This window comes from Engystomops pustulosus, chromosome 6 (genome assembly GCF_040894005.1).
Source record: "Engystomops pustulosus chromosome 6, aEngPut4.maternal, whole genome shotgun sequence".
NCBI lineage: Eukaryota > Metazoa > Chordata > Amphibia > Anura > Leptodactylidae > Engystomops > Engystomops pustulosus.
In genome coordinates, this window is record NC_092416.1 from 160,729,844 (window position 1) to 160,748,883 (window position 19,040).

General features: G+C 45.5%; 2 protein-coding genes and 2 long non-coding RNA genes across 6 annotated transcripts in view; 2 read left to right on the forward strand and 2 right to left on the reverse strand.

Moving 5' to 3' along the window:
• Positions 1 to 19,040, forward strand: part of IFT52 (intraflagellar transport 52) — a 54,331-nt gene that overhangs the window by 24,212 nt on the left and 11,079 nt on the right. The window lies entirely within an intron of this gene.
• LOC140064851 (uncharacterized) lies at positions 107 to 4,761 on the reverse strand. Of its 3 annotated transcripts, none has more exons than XM_072112133.1 (2): positions 4,738 to 4,761; positions 107 to 1,091 (listed from the first exon to the last, which is right to left on the reverse strand). In XM_072112133.1, the coding sequence occupies exon 2, from the start codon at positions 1,069 to 1,071 to the stop codon at positions 238 to 240; it is 834 nt and encodes a 277-aa protein (XP_071968234.1). In that variant the 5' UTR covers positions 1,072 to 1,091; positions 4,738 to 4,761; the 3' UTR covers positions 107 to 237. The 3 variants fall into 3 exon arrangements, with proteins under 3 accessions (XP_071968234.1, XP_071968233.1, XP_071968232.1); XM_072112132.1 differs by lacking the exon at positions 4,738 to 4,761 and adding an exon at positions 2,822 to 2,888; XM_072112131.1 differs by lacking the exon at positions 4,738 to 4,761 and adding an exon at positions 2,094 to 2,171.
• Positions 5,482 to 8,130, forward strand: LOC140066153 (uncharacterized). Its single transcript, XR_011848133.1, has 3 exons — positions 5,482 to 5,534; positions 6,976 to 7,063; positions 7,147 to 8,130. It is a non-coding gene; the product is annotated as an uncharacterized lncRNA (long non-coding RNA).
• LOC140066152 (uncharacterized) lies at positions 6,947 to 12,106 on the reverse strand. The gene is made up of 3 exons (XR_011848132.1): positions 10,601 to 12,106; positions 7,947 to 8,069; positions 6,947 to 7,799 (listed from the first exon to the last, which is right to left on the reverse strand). It is a non-coding gene; the product is annotated as an uncharacterized lncRNA (long non-coding RNA).

The window sequence follows — 19,040 nt, forward strand, 5'->3', positions numbered from 1 at the left end:
TAGTCACCCCCATGTAGCTGAGCTGCAATACCAGCACAAACCATGGTCAGGTGTGATATTGTTTAATAAAAAGCAGCCAGAGGGGAAAAAAACAAAAAACCACAAGTGGTTTCCTGGAGAATGTATTTGCATAATATTTAAATTACATACTTTATTGATCCACAAAATGTTGTACAATGACAGAAGACATTTTCAGTCCCATAAATAACCCTACATGTGAGGAAAGTGTCCATTGGTTTAGGGAGCCTGTACCCCAGTTGTTACCTCCAGCTGCCAGTCCCCTGGTTTGTCAGGAGACACTGCAGAGATCTGGAAGGAGCAGAGTGCGGGGGTGAGATTGGTGATCGGGATGTCAGATGCACTCAACTGACGCGTAAAGCGGAAAGGTTGAAGGTAAGATCGTCCTATATCTTTATGTTTGACACCTACCCACTGAGCAACAGGTGCAGAAGTGGTTTGCGGAGCAGGTACTGGAGGTTCACATTCACCAGAACCATTAGGAAACCTCAGGTCAGAGATGGAGACATCTAAAGAAGGAGTGTTCTCCTCCAGGGCAGAGTTTATTTCAGAGATCTCCCACATTGGTGGAGCCGCATTTTGTTTTCCTACAGCATTGAGAACCACTTCTGGATCCTGCAGCTTCGAGACTGTAATATCTACTACTAGAGGATCAGAGTTCTCCAATCCCTCCTCCTTATATGGTGTAGAGACTTTATCGCCATAAAAAAACCCGACAATGGAGTTATTAAACTGGTTAGTAGCTTCTGATGTCATAGACTGTTCAAAAACCGGTCCATCAGGATTCAGTGGAGATCTGCAGATAGTGGGACCAAGGTCTTCTATTCCCAATCGTAACTTTCCTCCACTTGACAGTGATGTGGTCTCTGAGGGCTTGATGAAGAACGGGGATCCACCAAGCTTTGTCCTGTGGTCCAGCTGCTCCAGCGATGGGTAAGGAGAGGAATTCCCCCTCACAGCAGCAACAAATCCCATGTCCATGATCTCCGTCAGCGTGAGATTGGAGTTGGACATGACGAAGCTCGCACCACTGCTGTCCCAACCAAAAGACATCTCTACCCCCAGCGTCCGACCTTTACAAAGTGGAAAAAGAACAAAAAGGTGAGCTACACAACGGCAACATTAAAAAGCTCTTCTAGTTAAAGGCACAGTTCACACACAAGTTTAATCTCATTTATAATTTTGTAATGAGGTCATTGGACTTTGAATGGCTTCCATCAGTGTCCGATTGCTCCATTTTGTTTTAGGTTTCTATTTGAGCGGGAAATTTATAGGAAACTGCAGAACTGATGGAAATATGCAAACAGAAGACAGAGATAGTGATATGTCGTTCACCTAAAAGCCGGCTCATTTGTGAACGCTGGGAATCAGCTTCCTGCAGTGAGCTGATGGCTCAGTCAACTCTGCCCCCAACCAGCTCATCACGCCCCCTTTAACCCGTTACAATCAGGTTAAAAGTCATGTGGGATGGGGTGACTGGTTGGACTGCAGCTCCCCATTATACATGTAATAGGGAGTCGTTCAGGAGCTGGAAGAGCCGGCTCACCAAGAAGAGCTGTAATTACCATCACTAGGGGGATATTTATCATAAGTCTTAGACCCGTTCCACACTTGCGAGTGTGATGTGATGAGCTTGCATCACACCCACAACGCATGCTGCCCGGATCGCACGGCCCGAACGCTGCAAACTGGGACTGAACTAACATGCTGAGTTCCCTCCTGGTTTGTAGCATGTGTTGCTGATGTGATGCGAGTTCAGTGTGGAACGGGCCTTAGAGCACAACTATTCTAGCTGCCCATGACAACCAATCAGAGCTCAGTTTCCATTCCCCCACAGCTGTTTAAAATGAAAGCTGATCTCTGATTGGTTTCTATGGGCAACTAGAATAGTTTTACGTCAGACACTTGATAAATCTCCCCTCACGGACAATAGGCTGTTCCCCACTCACTACAATTGTAATGTGCACAATAGCCTGTTAATTGGTTTTTCTGGGGCTGGTTTGATTCCTTTTTGTGAAGATTTGCACAAGTCAGATACAGTGCGTACATCATGTATACAATAGCAAATCCCATACCTGCTGCCCGGCTCAGAAGACAAAGGCCTTGGCTTAAGGGTGATGCCACACATGTCATTTTGAACCAGTTTTTAAGCAGTCTGTTTAAAAACACATGTTATTGAAAAAATGCCTCAGTTTGACAGGTTTTACCAATTATCTTAATTAAAATTGGTCAAAAACGGATGCGTTTGAAAACAGACCAAAAATGGGTTCAAAACGCCATGTGTGGCATCACCCGTAACATGTTAGGTCACATGACTGCTACTCAATTTCCCCCCCCCCCCCCCTTTTTTTTTTTTTAACACTCCTTTCCCGTCTTGGACTTAAAACCTGAATGTGGGCTCCGGGTTTTCTGCATCTTGGATTTCCCTGTTTTTAGCTTTAAAATACTATATCTGGTCAGTAATATGCACAAAATGAACAGTATAGTTGCAAGCAGTATCGGGTCTACTAGGATCTCCCAATAGCTACCACAAGGGAGAAAAAAAAAAAAAAAAAACACCATTTTCCTCCACTTTTTGTTATAAAAGACCAGATATTTGAATACTGCAACAGGTTTTATAGAAAGAAATAATGAACCTCCTTACATACACCATCCCCCACCGAGACACCCCAATAATGTACCTAACATATTATAAATAGAGCAGTACCACATGTTAACAGCTCTTCAGATCAGTGCAGATCACATCACAGTTTTCTATACAAATCTTTTTTTATTTTTAAACAATAAACCATTTCCCTCTTACCTGTGTCCTTCCCCAGACAGCACTAAGCTCTGCCCTCACACCATCACTATATATCGGCGTCACTCACCTGGACGCAATTGGAATCAGTGTCACACCTGTCTCCTCCTGATTTGGAGAAGGAGCTGCTACGTGGAAGTATCTGGTAGATGGTTGGATCCACTTCTTATTTTAGGGGCGCGTTCACGCGTTCCGCTAGCGCCGCGTTCATAACGCGATGCTAGCGCACAGGGGACGGAGTTTGGGGCGATCGCATATGCGTTTCCAGAGAAACGCATGCGATCGGGTTATTAATCGCATGTGTTTCCCGGGAAACGCATATGCGATCCCCCCGAGCCCCGCCCACTGTGCGCTAGCGTCGCGTTATGACAGACGCCTAGCGGTACGTGTGACCGCAGCCTAAAAACGCATTGCTACAGCTGAAGGGAGATTTGCCTAATTAAACAGCTGTTAACACCTGCATTTACAAAATGTTAACCACGGTGTTAACAATGCGTTAACACTTGCGTTTTGTAAACGGGACGTGTGACTGCACCCTCATTGCGTTTTGCATTACAACATCTGAGGAGAGGTGATTTGCCTAATTACATTACTGTTTACATTTGTTAATGCATTGTTAACACATGTGTTTACATAACATTCACAATGCTTTTGTAAACGCAAATGTTAACAGTAATGCGTTGCGCTCTGGTTGCGTTTTCATTGCATTTGAAACGCATTCCAAAGGCCTCGGCCACACGTTCCGCTAGGCGTTCGTTCATAATGCGCCACAAGCACTCAGGGGGTGGTCCTCAGACCGAACGCACATGCGTTTCCAGGGTTCACACGTGGCGTTTTTGTCTTGTTTTTAAGCGCAACCATAACGCAAGTGGGAGGTGGTTCTGCCTGAAACGCATGCATTTCCAATACATTTTGTCCCAACACCCTCCCACTTAGGGCGCGCTCACACGTTCCGCTAGCGGCGCGTTCACGCGCGTTTTGGTCACGTTTTCATTGCGTTTGAAACGCATATACAACAGCTGATGAGAGGTGATTTGCCTAATTACATTACCGTTTACGTTTATAAACGCAATGTTAACGCATGATTTGCGTTAACATTGCGTTTACAATGCGTTTTGTAAACGGAAATGTTAGCAGCGATGTAATTAGGCAAATCACCTATCCTCAGCTGTCGTGTATGCGTTTCAAACGCATGCTTAAAAATGGACCAAAAACGCCATGTGTTCATCACCCAAAGGGCGCGTTCACACGTTCCGCTAGCGCCGCGTTCATAACGCGATGCTAGCGCACAGGGGGTGGAGTTTGGGGCGATAGCATATGTATGGAAACATCTGCAATGTGTTCTTTACACACATATATATTGTTCTTCACATGCTATTTTGTTCGCACCGTTCCGCGCGTATCTCCCGACAAGTAAGCAGATGTGCCGAACATCTGTAATCTATTCTGCACTGTGTTCTTTACTGTGTTTTTCACTTAAATGATCCTGTGTTCACTGTGTTCACTGTGTTCAATGTTTTTATTCTATTCTTCACTGTTCTTCACTGTGTTTTTTTAATTAAATGCTCGATCTCGAGCAGGGGAATTATTCATGTCACCTAGCAACCCATCCATTTAAAACGCATTGCACTCGCATTGCACTTGCAATGCTTGCGAGTGCAATGCATTTTTGATGCGTCTCCATAGACTTGAATGGGGCGGGAAAAACGAACAAACGCAAGCACGCGCGTGAAAAACAACGCAAATGAGGAAAGACCCATTGGAAACAATGGGACAGAGTGCAATGCAAATTCTGCGCGTCAAAAGCACGCGCAGAACTCGCGCGTGAAAAACGCTAGTGTGGAAGGGGCCTAAGTGGCACCCGGTCTTCACCAGAGCTCGCCGCAAAGCAGGATGGTCTTGCTGCGGCGTCAACACACCTTCAGTCTTGTTTCGTGTCTGATTTGTGGCCTAGGGAGGGACCATCTTTGCGTTCGGCCCGAACGCACATGCGTTTCCAGAGAAACACAGGCGCGTTCGGGCCGGGGACCTCCCCCTGTGCGCTAGCGTCGCGTTATGGTACGTGTGACCGCGGCCTTTCTGTGATGGTTGGGGGTGAATTTGCTCCTAGCAACCAATCAGAGCTCAGCTTTCATTTTATAAACAGCTGTGGGGAAGTGAAAGCTGAGCTCTGATTGGTTTCCCTGAGCAAGTAGAACGATTTTGCTCTCAGAAACTTCTGATAAATCTCTCCCTCAGAAACATTTCTCACCCTCCAGTCATTACCCTGCAAAAATAGTGTCATCTATGTCAATGAGACACCACGGGAGAACATGGGGAGATTTATCAGAAGTGTCTGAGGTAGAACTGTTCTAGTTGCCCATGGAAACCAATCAGAGCTCAGCTGCTGTTGGAAAAACAAAGTTCTACCTTAGAAACTTCTGATAAGGGTGAAGACACACATGGCGTTTTTGGGCCGTTTTTACTTAGTGCGTTTTCAGATCGTTAAAAACGCATGCGTTAAAAAACGCATCCGGTTTTTAAAAACGCATGCGTTTTTGTCCGTTTTTCCGAAATTGCGCAATGAAAAACGGACAAAAACGCATGCGTTTTTAACGATCTGAAAACGCACTAAGTAAAAACGGCCCAAAAACGGCCCAAAAACGCCATGTGTGTCTTCACCCTAAATCTCCCCCATGAATGTTGCTGCCTTCTGGTCAGTCTCTGACATAGCAATGTGAGTGCTGATTAAGTATTGGATATTGAGATTAGTATTTGGCCCAGAGAGAGACGCAACCACATCGAGACAGCGCTGTCTACAGTCGGGAATCTGTTCCTTCTGGGTTAGATATACTGGTTTGGCTTAATCCCACTTCATGTTATTAGGCTTCTTGTAAGTCATGCTTGATGTTAAGGGATGATGCCTTACAGGGTAGCGAAATGAGGCGTGGCTTTTCTTTTCCCACCCTGGAAAACATATTTCCCGGAGACTGTCATTTATACTAAGGGTGGCGGCACACGTGGCGTTTTAATCCAGTTTTTGGGCCGTTTTAAGCTGTCCGTTAAAAACCGCATCTGTTTTTTGAAAACGCATGCGTTTTTGACAGGTTTTACCAATTATCCTAATTAAAACTGGTCAAAAACGTATGCGTTTTTTAACAGACAGCTTAAAACGGCACAAAAATGGGTTCAAAACGCCACGTGTTCCACCACCCTTAGAGGTTTTCTGCCCAGCAACAAGGCCAGGATTGGTCCATAGATCTACTCCTGATTGGATGAGGCATTCAGGCAGGAGAGCAGATGAAATATAACGGCAGAGTCACTGAACCAGTGGTCAGTCTTTACCTCACAACAGCCTATCTACCCAAAAAGTTATGGTTGGTTTGTATCGTATATGTATACCGTATTTTTCGGACTATAAGGCGCACATAAAAGCCTAGGATTTCCTTAGAAATCCAAAGTGCGCCTTATAGTCCGGTGCGCCCTATGTATGGCTCAGGGCAGTGGACCCTACTTACATAGGTCCCCGCTACCGGAGACAGCAGATCTCCAGCGGGAACTGCAGACCACGCGGCACGAACAACTTCTGCCGCGACGGTCTGCAGTTCCCGCAGGAGATCTGCTGTCTCCGGTAGCGGGGACCCATGTAAGTATGGTCCGCTGCCATCCTCCCCCTGAAAGGACCCCCTTCCCCGCTCACCTCTCCGGTCGCTCCGTCTCCGCTCTGCCACGCCCCCGGAACTCCGCCACGCCTTCGGCCACCCTGCGCCTCATAGTCCGATGCGCCTTATATATTGAATAATTCCATATATAAGGCACATCAGACTGATGCGCCTTATATTCCGGTGCGCCTAATGGCCCGGAAAATACGGTATGTAACATCAAAGTTCTATGATCCCTTGATTACGTATCCTAGATGACCTATAGATACTGATGCCCCTGCTCCTCAGCATCATACACCCTAACCCCGCTGGCCTCCTCAGCTAACACCAATATTTCATTTACCGCTGACCCTTTGACAAACAAACAATAAAAGCAGCAATATGTATAGACAGTCTACTGCTAACAATAACGGCCTCACCAATAAGTTAGTAGATGAGAGTTTTTAATTTTTCTTTATTATGTTTAATGCAAAACAAAGAATCTCAAGAAAACTGATTATAATATATTTATTGCAGTGTCATGTAGGGGCTTATGGGGGGCCATGGTGCTCGCAGGAACGTGAAGAGTCACATCCGGGAGTCAGATAAAGTCCCAGGAGTCAAGGTTTGTCCGGTCCAGGTAGTTTGCCAAGTCCGTGCCAGTTATCCGTCATCAGATTAACTTTCCTTGTTTTCTTCGGTTCACAGGTCTCCGCATATGTGGAGTATGGATGAATATGCAGATATCTTTTACTTCATCCCATTATTGATTCTGAGGACGGTGAAAACATCCAACTGTCCACAATTAGGAGGAGAAAACAATTCCTTCTTTACTCTGAATATGGCAATCGGGATGAATTCCTGGATCAATGACCCATGTTCAGCCATTGAGTAGCTCAAGTGTGTGTCATTGTCATGTCTTGAAAGGAACCTGAACATTATCTGATGGTTGAAATCCATTATTGTTCTAGAAAGTTTTCAACCCATTGGTATAAAGGTGACATCTAGGTTCAGCCTTGACAACGTCCATCAGAGGTTTGAGCTATCTCCAGTGTTTGTCAGTTTTACCAGCAAGGATAAGATGAATGTTTATGGTAGACTGTAGTTATATCATCTCCACTCATCCCTTATCTTCTTGAAATTTGAACAGTCCAAGGACCATTGAGGGTTCTCAAAGGCCTCGAGGATGAAGGATGAGGATGAAGGGTTGTCACTCTCTGTCACCTTCTATCAGTGTCAAGATGTGGTGTAGAAAACTATGACATTTTGCAGTCAGAGGCTTTTGCTCATATTAGCTGGAGCAGGATAATACCAAAGGGATACCAGTCCACAGCAGCGTTGTACTTCTTCCCTGCAATGATCTGTCAAGAAGAGGAAACCTAATTAATCACCATTGACAAGGACAATTTGTCTGTCTTAATACATGAGACCCGTTGTATCCTTACTGAATCATCATGTGTCTATATCAATCACACTAGACTCCAATAATCTGCCCTCCGTACACTCACCTCCAGATCCATGTACCCTGGTGTTCCTGCAGATCCATCCATCTTATTGACAGCCAACTCAAATTTGGCAATTTTAAAATGACCTGAGCTGTCAATCAAGTCACTGGTCCTGGTTTCAGGTTACTGTGAAATAAGAAAGTAATACATGTCTTAAATGATGAGTCTACACAGTATATGATATACATAACATATATAACATCTATGGTTCTCTGTATCCTTTATATCTGATGTGATGGGATCTGACAGGATGCAAAGTATGAACAAAAGTTTCCACCCCAGTCTGGAGCCTTCTTATATTTTGACCTGTGGTTGATGCGCCTTCTCCATGAGGATGAGTGAACTACTGGGAAGGTGACATGTATGATGATCCCAGAAGAAGCTTCCTATATCAGTCAACGATTATATACATAGTAAGAACTTTATGTACTGATAGATACCGTAAGTCCAGTTATGTGCAGGGACTGGAGGCCTGGTGTTAGTTCAGCTAAATAGAATCTGTTAAAGAAAAAATCAAGAAGAAAAGTAATTTTCTTCTTTGGATTCAGAGTAATTGTTGTTGACAAAAATCCAAGCCTGATCGATGACTATTGTCACACCTGATGTCAGTGGCGTAACTACAGCCGTAGCAGCCGTAGCGGTTGCTACGGGGCCCGGGAGGTCCAGGGGCCCGTGCTCCCGTTCCTGACTTCACAACTTCACTTTGGAGGTGGATGATGGTCCCTGCCCTGCCACATACATTGGCACAGGTCCGGCGGTCCGTACGCTCTAAGTCCCCGAGAGTTCCTGCAGCCGGCTCTCCTCCTCCTTAGAGTACTGTTCTCCCGGCCAGTGCTCATACAGCAGCAGCGAGGCCCAGGCTGCTCCCTGCCCTGCTGTACTGTATGCACACAGTGCTGCTGTACTGTATAGGTACAGGGCTGCTGAGCCTCTGGGACCTCGAGGAAGCAGCAGCCCCAGGGAGACAGCAGGTAACACAGGCCGGGCAGAGAGCTATGGGCTCCCGGGGAGTGAGGAGCAGAGAGACCAGGCTCCAGGAGGAGGGAGTTCCCGAGCAGCACAAACTAGCATCAGAGGAGCCTGCAGAGAGGATACATCTCCTGGTAAGTATATTTGTAAGTGTGTGTATGTATATGCTGTATATGTGTGTGTAAATGATGTATGCTGTGTATATACTGTATGTATCTGTGTGTAAATGATGTATGCTGTGTATATACTGTATGTATATGTGTGTAAATGATGTATGATGTGTATATGCTGTATGTGTGTCTGTATCTGTGTGTAAATGATGTATGCTGTGTATATACTGTATGTATCTGTGTGTAAATGATGTATGCTGTGTATATACTGTATGTATCTGTGTGTAAATGATGTATGATGTGTATATGCTGTATGTGTGTCTGTATCTGTGTGTGTAAATGATGCATGAGGTGTATATACTGTATGTGTGTCTGTATCTGTGTGTAAATGATGTATGATGTGTATATACTGTATGTATCTGTGTGTAAATGATGTATGCTGTGTATATACTGTATGTATCTGTGTGTAAATGATGTATGCTGTGTATATACTGTATGTATCTGTGTGTAAATGATGTATGATGTGTATATGCTGTATGTGTGTCTGTATCTGTGTGTGTAAATGATGCATGAGGTGTATATACTGTATGTGTGTCTGTATCTGTGTGTAAATGATTTATGATGTGTATATACTGTATGTATCTGTGTGTAAATGATGTATGATGTGTATATGCTGTATGTATCTGTGTGTAAATGATGTATGCTGTGTATATACTGTATGTATCTGTGTGTAAATGATGTGTATATGCTGTATGTGTGTCTGTATCTGTGTGTGTAAATGATGTATGATGTGTATATACTGTATGTGTGTCTGTATCTGTGTGTGTAAATGATATGTATATACTGTATGTGTGTCTGTAACTGTGTGTAAATGATGTATGATGTGTATATACTGTATGTATCTGTGTGTAAATAATGTATAATATGTATATGTGTCTGTATCTGTGTGTGTAAGTGATATGGTGTGTATATACTGTATGAGTGTCTGTATCTGTGTAAATGATGTATGATGTATATATACTGTATGTGTGTCTGTATATGCTGTATATTTGTGTGTGTATACGATGTATGATGTGTATATACTATATGCATGATTTCTTTGCTATGTGTATGTTTATGCAGTATGTGTGTATATGGTGTGTTTATACTGTATGTATGTGTATATATAGGGTTTGTATATATTTTATGTATAAGTATATTATGTACATAAATTCTATATGGGGGAGATTTATCACAGCTTCTATGCCAATTTTCTGGTGTAGAAGCAGTGACATAATTGTGAATTCTTGCACAAAGCAAGAATTTGCAATTAAAATCATGAATATGCCAACTGGCGCCAAATATATATATTTTTTAAGGAGAAGGGGGCCCCACGCAGAAATCTGCTGTGGGGCCCAGACTCTCCTAGTTACGCCACTGCCTGATGTAATGGGATGCTGGGGCCCCCTTTTTCGAAAAACCCTGTAATAACTACATAGACAATATCTCTTGTTACTGTGGAGCATTATGGTAAAGTTATTGAGAATATGGTCAATAAAGTCTAGGTAGAACAGTACCCATAATCCCCCTGGTCTATACCTTGCCCTGGTGATTGGTAGAAGACCCCTTTTTCTTATATGTCTCCCAAGGTCTCCACTAGAGGCATAATTCATATAATTCATACCAAAACAACAGTGCTTCTATAAGAAGATGGAGACAGAAAAAAACACTGACGTTAAGTCTAAACACTTTTCAGGAATCCTAAGAGATGAACATCAAGATGGTTCTGGTTCTACATGGGTTTGGAAAATCAAGCAAAACAGGTTTCCAGATGCTAGATGAAGGATTGTCCTCTAGCTTGGTTTGTAGGCTGCAGAGTCCCTGGACTTGGACATCTTCTGGCTTCCAGCGTTATTACTCCTGAAGTGTCTAGAGTTCAGGCTTTGGTCTGAGATAACTGTGGATAGAAAATATTAGTTAGGTTTCTAACATTTTGTAGATAAGTCTTGTCTGTAGATATCTATGTACTTTCTCTTCCTGGAAAGAACAGAGGTTATATCTAAGGAGCTTCCATATCATCCCAATCTATATGCTGGAAGAATGGATGTTGTTTTATGGGTCTTCGTAGCTGTAAAGAAGAACCCGCACTATGGTTAATATCCGTTTATAAAATATAATGGATGGGTCTGTACATGATGGCTTATTCTAAGAACTCTCCATGGACATGACATCACTACTCATCACCTCTTGAGATCTGAGGTCATAGGAGGAGTGGATCATGATCTTCTCTTTAGTTGCCATTGCTTTAGGACATCAACAATAAGGTAATTCCTGGAAACTTCAATGTTATAATGTATGAAATAAGGGGGCACATTTACTTACCTGGTCCTGTCCCGATCCCCGAGGTGCATTGTCCGACGAGGATGAAGTCCGACGCAATTCACTAAGATCGTGCGCTCGATATCCTGCATCTGTCCCTTCCCCGCTAAGGTCCGCCGGAGTTCACCTTCTTCCCTGTGTATGTGGGTGCATACACAATTGCAACACAATTGTGGGCTGCTTTTCAAGGTAGCAAAAGGAGGTGCAACACCCCTCCCAACGTGTAGGCAAGGGAGTAGTTGCGAATAGGGCCCTCTCTCTGCCAGGATCCATCTGCATCTCACCCAGAGGATTATGCAGGGAGAACTTAGGTAACTTGTAGCTGTAGCCTGTGCCTGAAAAGGCAATAGTTAAATGGGTGTAAGATGTTATCCAATGAGTTGGCTGTATTGTAAACTGGAGTGTGATTGGAGAGGTGCTACCACCTGACCAGGGGGAGTATAAAACCCCTGTGCAGGGGAAGCACAGTCTTCAAAGTCTGCCTGAGGAGTCAGAGTGAACAGAGAGACAGTGGGGCACATTTCCGTACCCAGCCGACGGAGTTTATCCGAAGTGCCTTGTCCCTCTATAATGCACTGTGCCGCAATTCACTAAGATCGTGCACCCGATATCCTGCATGCGTCAGTTCCCCGCTGAGGTCCGACGGTGTTCACCATTTTCTTCCTGGTGCATGTAAGTGCATTGGATGCGACACAATATGAATGTCAAATCCTGCGCTGAGTCTGAATCAGTCGGATCGTCTGACGCCGCCCCCCCCCCCCCAGATTTCTGTCGCATGTAAGCCAGTGGAGCTGCACCAAAATATGGTCGCGTGCGGACAATCCCCTGCTAAATACGTGTCCCAGCAGTGCAAATTTCGAAAACATCAGGAAGTCTGACAAAAATGCGATACGCGGACCCTTAGTAAATAAGCCCGAGTGTGTTCAACAGACCTTCGGTGCGGTCACAGAACCAATCCCAGGAACGGAGTCAGGAGACTGCAGCTTCAGCTTCCACAGTTTGGATACAGCTCCATCTCAATTCTCCCAGCCTGCATCTGTTACCGGGCTGGCGCACTATTCCTGAGGACCACTCTCCACGCCCACTCCAGTACCAGAATCCGAATCTGCTGTTGACCGTTCTGGCCCATTGCTTGCTACCCGTTGTTCAATAAAGAACAATGAGTTGACACTAAGGGGTTGCCCCAGGGAGAACCAGTACTTCAGCCTCTCCCTCCATATTTCTTGCACACACCACCTGCTGGAGACCTGCCAGGCTGTAGGACAGCCCTCCGGTCCCCATACCAAGCACCGTGACACTAGCGCAACCGCCAGCCACACCGGTATTCTAGGCCCCGGCTGCCTCCAGGCCCTAAGAAAAGGCTAGGCCCCGGTGGGGGATGTTGCAAGTGGCATTGTTTTCCATTTCCCACCTTGGAAAACCTATATGCATACTTCTCTTATACACTCACCGGCCACTTTATTAGGTACACCATGCTAGTAACGGGTTGGACCCCCTTTTGCCTTCAGAACTGCCTCAATTCTTCGTGGCATAGATTCAACAAGGTGCTGGAAGCTCCTCAGAGATTTTGCTCCATATTGACATGATGGCATCACACAGTTGCCGCAGATTTGTCGGCTGCACATCCATGATGCGAATCTCCCGTTCCACCACATCCCAAAGATGCTCTATTGGATTGAGATCTGGTGACTGTGGAGGCAATTTGAGTACAGTGACCTCATTGTCATGTTCAAGAAACCAGTCTGAGATGATTCCAGCTTTATGACATGGCGCATTATCCTGCTGAAAGCAGCCATCAGATGTTGGGTACATTGTGGTTATAAAGGGATGGACATGGTCAGCAACAATACTCAGGTAGGCTGTGGCGTTGCAACGATGATCAATTGGTACCAAGGGGCCCAAAGAGTGCCAAGAAAATATTCCCCACACCATGACACCACCACCACCAGCCTGAACCGTTGATACAAGGCAGGATGGATCCATGCTTTCATGTTGTTGACGCCAAATTCTGACCCTACCATCCGAATGTCGCAGCGGAAATCGAGACTCATCAGACCAGGCAACGTTTTCCCAATCTTCTACTGTCCAATTTCGAGCTTGTGCAAATTGTAGCCTCAGTTTCCTGTTCTTAGCTGAAAGGAGTGGCACCCGGTGTGGTCTTCTGCTGCTGTAGCCCATCTGCCTCAAAGTTCGACGTACTGTGCGTTCAGAGATGCTCTTCTGCCTACCTTGGTTGTAACAGGTGGCGATTTGAGTCATTGTTGCCTTTCTATCAGCTCGAACCAGTCTGCCCATTCTCCTCTGACCTCTGGCATCAACAAGGCATTTCCGCCCACAGAACTGCCGCTCACTGGATGTTTTTTCTTTTTCGGACCATTCTCTGTAAACCCTAGAGATGGTTGTGCATGAAAATCCCAGTTGATCAGCAGTTTCTGAAATACTCAGACCAGCCCTTCTGGCACCAACAACCATGCCACGTTCAAAGGCATCAAATCACCTTTCTTCCCCATACTGATGCTCGGTTTGAACTGCAGGAGATTGTCTTGACCATGTCTACATGCCTAAATGCACTGAGTTGCTGCCATGTGATTGGCTGATTAGAAATTAATTGTTAACGAGCAGTTGGACAGGTGAACCTAATAAAGTGGCCGGTGAGTGTATATTGTCAGTGTGAACACAGGCTTTTTGGATTTTATTGCACCACACTAGTGATGGGAATTACAGCGCTTCTTAGTGATCTGGCTCATTAGGCTCTGCTCACTTAGAAGAGCCGGCCATTCTGGCTCCTGAACTGCTCTCTATTAAATATATAATAGGGAGCTGCAGGCCAGTCAATCACCCCATGCCACTCCACTTTTAACCCGATTGTATCGGGTTAAAGGGGGCATGGTGAGGCGGTTAGGGGCGGGGTTAAGTGAGCCGGCTCATGTAGTTCACGAAAAAGAGCTGGCTCATTCGCAAACGACACATGACTACACCACACCACATCTCCTCCTACAGCTGTACTCCGGTTCGTCAACAGTTAATCGGCTGTGACTGACAGATCTCTCCTCCATTTCTAGTGTTGGAATCACAAAGTGGCAACAGTCACACGTTCCGCTAGCATTGTGTTCATAACACGACGCTAGCGCACACGGGGCGGGCCTCAGCCCGAGCGCATATGCATTTCCGAGGAAACGCATGAGATCGTATCAAGGTCCTGGTGTCTTGTATACCACGTCTAATTTAGGGTATGTGAGGAAATGAGGTCACGCTGAGGGCGCGTTCACACGTTGCGTTTTGGTCTCGTCTTCATTGCGTTTGAAACGCATATACAACAGCTGATGAGAGGTGATTTGCCTAATTACATTACCGTTTACGTTTGTAAATGCAATGTTAATGCATACGTTAACAAAACGCATGCGTTAACACGTTTTGTAAACTAAAATGTTAACTGTGATATAATTAGGCAAATCACCCCTCCTCAGCTGTTGTAGATGCATTTCAAACGCAATTAAAACGCAGGTCAAAACGCAACGTGTGAACGTGCCCTGAGGGCGCCTGTCCACGTGGCGTTTTAGTCACGTTTTTAAACGCATCCAAAACGCAAGTGGGAGGGTGGTCTGCCTGAAACACATGCGTTTTGGGCAAACCCACTCCCACTTTCGTTTTTGATGCGTTTAAAAACGTGGCTAAAACGCCACGTGGGAAGGTGCCCTGAGGGCGCGTTCACACGTTGCGCTTTCGTGCGTTCATAACGCGACGCTAGCGCACAGGGGGCGGAGTTTGGGGCAATCGCATATGCGTTTCCAGAGAAACGCATGCGATCGGGTTATCAATCGCATGCGTTTCCCGGGAAACGCATATGCGATCGGCCCGAGCCCCGCCCACTGTGCGCTAGCGTCGAAAGCGCAACGTGTGAACGAGCCCTGAGCCTCTGTATAGGGGGGGGGGGGCAGGGGTGCGCCATCGCTCAGGTGAGGTAACTATAGGTTAACCTGAGGCAATTGATAAAAAAATAAACTGTAAATGGAAAACCCCTTTAAGCGAGAGGCCTATATAATGTATACAGCAAATCAAAACAATATAAACTTTTCCGGGACACAAGCGACAAATGCTTCCAAGTGTGAACGTAGCCTCTCATACAGCTGCATGTGCCATACGATTCTTGTGAGTTTTGCCTTTTTCTGCTTCTTTTATAACGGGTTAGATTCATTCAAAATATTGGATGTAAATATTATTTGTAAACGCCAACAAAAATATCGGGATACAGAGAAGCAGCAGCAGTAGGTATCGCCCCCTGTCGGCGGCCGGCGCTCACAGCCGCGCACTGTACACCACAGCGTAGCCGCCACTTCACATCGCGCGCCCTTTTTGGTGTTCTCCCCGCCGTGCCCTGTGATTGGTTCCCAGCCGCGCGCCGGCCCCGCCTCCCCCATCGCGGAGGCTTCCTGGCTTGGCTCAGCTTCTGCCAACTGTTCCCTTTCGTGACGTCATCGCGCGTCCTCCCCTCTGACCCCGGAAGGGGCGGCCCGGGGGCTGCGCGCGCAGCTTCTGAGGGGGATAGTGGAAACAATAACGCCCGAGTCGGCGCCTAGGGGATCGTCATGGCCCGGATGAAACGCAGGTGAGACAGGGGGCTCCGGGCCATCGGTGTAAGCAGAGTAGGTGGTGTGTGACCTGTGCAGGCCCGGGGGTACTCTACGTATTATCTGCTGGTGTTTATCAGGGTGCATGACCCCTTTGTCACCCTCCTCAGTGACCTCCAGGCTGTGGGACCCCCATGCAGATCAGTTGCACAGACTTTCTGCCGTGCAGTGCCCACAGTGACACTTATACTGGGCTGTGCCCACCCCAGCGCCCCCTTGGGTCTCATTCACACATCAATTGTTAAATGCGACTTTATTTTCGCTCATAGATCTTGAATCTTCTCCTTTGGTTCTTGGAGCGGGTGCACAGTGGATATTGGACCCTGATGTTGTGTATAGGGGCCAATCCTCTGTGTTTACCACCGGCTCAGCTGTGCGGCTATTTATCAGTTTTTACGTGAAAACTGCAGAAATCACCAAATTGGGGAAAAATAAAGCCCTACTATCACCCGATTCTGGATTAAATTGTTTTCCGCTGCAGAACCTAAGCAAATCCAATTCCGATTTCCTGCTGCTGCTTGTATCCATCAGCGGGAACCTGCCCTAAGGCCTCAGTCAGGTATTTTTACCCCAAAATCAACAAGAAGCCTGAGAGAAATTAGCAAATTTTTCATGTTTCACTCCTGGTTTTGGCTTTCAGTAAACACTGATCAGGATACTTGTCCGATTAACAAAGTTTGGACCGGTTAACTATGTTACTAGCTTGAAGGGTCACACGATTGTGTTACATAGCAAGAGACCCTCAGACATGTAGAGCATCTATATTTTTTACATCCCCATAGTTATATGTGAAGAAAAAAAGGGCTGGTGTAGGACCTGCAATGTCGGCTACAATGTCTATGCAGGTCCATATAAAACGCCGTCATATGAATGGGCTTCATTCAGACTGAAACTGTTCTAGTTGCTCATGGCAATCAATCAGATCTCCGTTTTCAGTTTTTTTAAACTGCGGTGGGGAAAATGAAAACTGCGCTCAGTTTTCAGTGACAGATTAAAAATTATTTCTCATCTGCTATTGACATAGCAGAGATTTGCTGGCAATTTGTGAAGATTTTAACCCCTTCACGCTATCAAGGGTGTATGAAGAGGGCTCACTGGCTGAATGGCTTCTGAGGATTCGTTACAATGAGCCAGTGACTCCTTGTAATGAATCATGTGCAAAAATGCCATAAATTGCAATACAGAAGTATTGCAGTATATGGTAGGAACAATCTGACCACCTAGGGTTAATGTACCCTAGAGGGTCTAAGAAATAGTGGGAAAAAAAGTTTAAAAATGTAAAAAATTTATAAAATATTAAAAGTTAACATGGCCCCCCTTTCCTTAGAACTGATATAAAATGTAATAAACAGTAAAAATCACAAACACATTAGGTATCGCCGCGCCCCTAAATGCCCGATCTATCAAAATATAAAAGCCGTTACGGCCAGCAGTGACCTCCGGAACGGCAAATGGCGCCCAAATTTCTGAAATGCGACTTTTACACCTTTTTACGTGACATAAAAAATGATAAAAATGTCGCACAGTTCTCATAATCGTAGCAATGAAAACGTCGGCTCATTTGTGCAAAAAATGAGACCTCCCCCAGCTCCGTACTTCAAAGTATGAAAAAGTTATTAGCATCAGAAGATGGCAAAAATTTTTATAAATCTGGTATCACCGCGATCGTACCGAACCAAAGAATAAAGCTGAGGTGTTATTTTGAGTGAAGAGTGAAAGTTGTAAAAACTGAGCCCACAAGAACGTCACGAACATTAATTTTATTTCAGTTTTTCCACATTTGCAATTTTTTATCCGCCTTCCCACTACATGGCAGTGAATAATAAATAACATCACGGGAAAGTAAAATTTGTTGCGCACAAAATAAGCCCTCACTCAGCTCTATACACGGAAAAATGAAAAAGTTATGGATTTTTGAAGATGGAGAGCGAGAAATGAGTGAAAATACCCTGCGTCCTTAAAGGGGTTATCCGGGTTTAAAAAAATTTTTATGGCTGGGCTGGGGAGGGTTAGTTAAACATAATAAACATGGACTTACCTCCTCCGGCGCCGCTGATGTCCCGTGCTGCGGTCCCTTCGATTCGTGCCCCTGTTTGTTTACAGGGGCATGGAAGCCGCGCACAGGGAGCTTCTGGTCCGCGTTGTGGACGGCTCCTCCCATTCGTCCCTATCTCTCAGCGTTTTAAGCGCTGGGAGATGGTGCGCATGGGAGCTTCCGGACGGCCGGAAGCTCCCTGTGCGCCCTTGTACTGAAACCGTCGCACAGAGAAGACTGGCCGCGGCGCGGGACACCGGCAGCACCGGACGAGGTAAGTACATGTTTATTGTGTTTAAATGTCCCTCCCCAGCCCGGCCAGAAGAAATTTTATAAACCCGGATAACCCCTTTAAGGGGTTGGTCACTTTACTTCATGGTTTTTTGTAATGTGTGTAAGTTTGGGGGGCAGGATATTAGGTAATTTAACAATATACATGTATTAATAGTTCTGCTCTGCTTTCTTGATATGTAAAGTGAAGCCTCCTGTCCATTACCTCATCAGCCAGTAGTGTAGATTTGTACCGTGTTATCCATAAAGAGCAGGAGAAGAGTGAAGAAATCAGCCGATAGGAGTCTATTCTACCACAGTCCTACACCCGGGCATACCATGTAGCTGGCTAGAGGGGGGCTCCCTCCCCTCTCCTTACGTATTCCTGCAGCCGTTCCGTATTTCCGGCAAAAGATAGGACATTCTCCATCTTTTTTGCTGTGACTCTACATGTGTGTACGCGCGCACACACTGGCGCATGCTAGCTGCCGCTCATACCAGTAGCATATGGCCACCATATACGTGTCTGAAAGGAGCTTAATAAATAGAATCTTTATTTAGCACCATCCTATTCCTCAGCACTTAACAGACCACGGGGTACATAAACTAATAACATCATATAAAAAAAATAGGAGAACTTACCATCTCTCACAAGAACTTACCAGCATCTATGAAGGTGACGCGGTGAGACAGAAGGTGTTGGTGCTTGTAGAATGGTCCAGCCTTT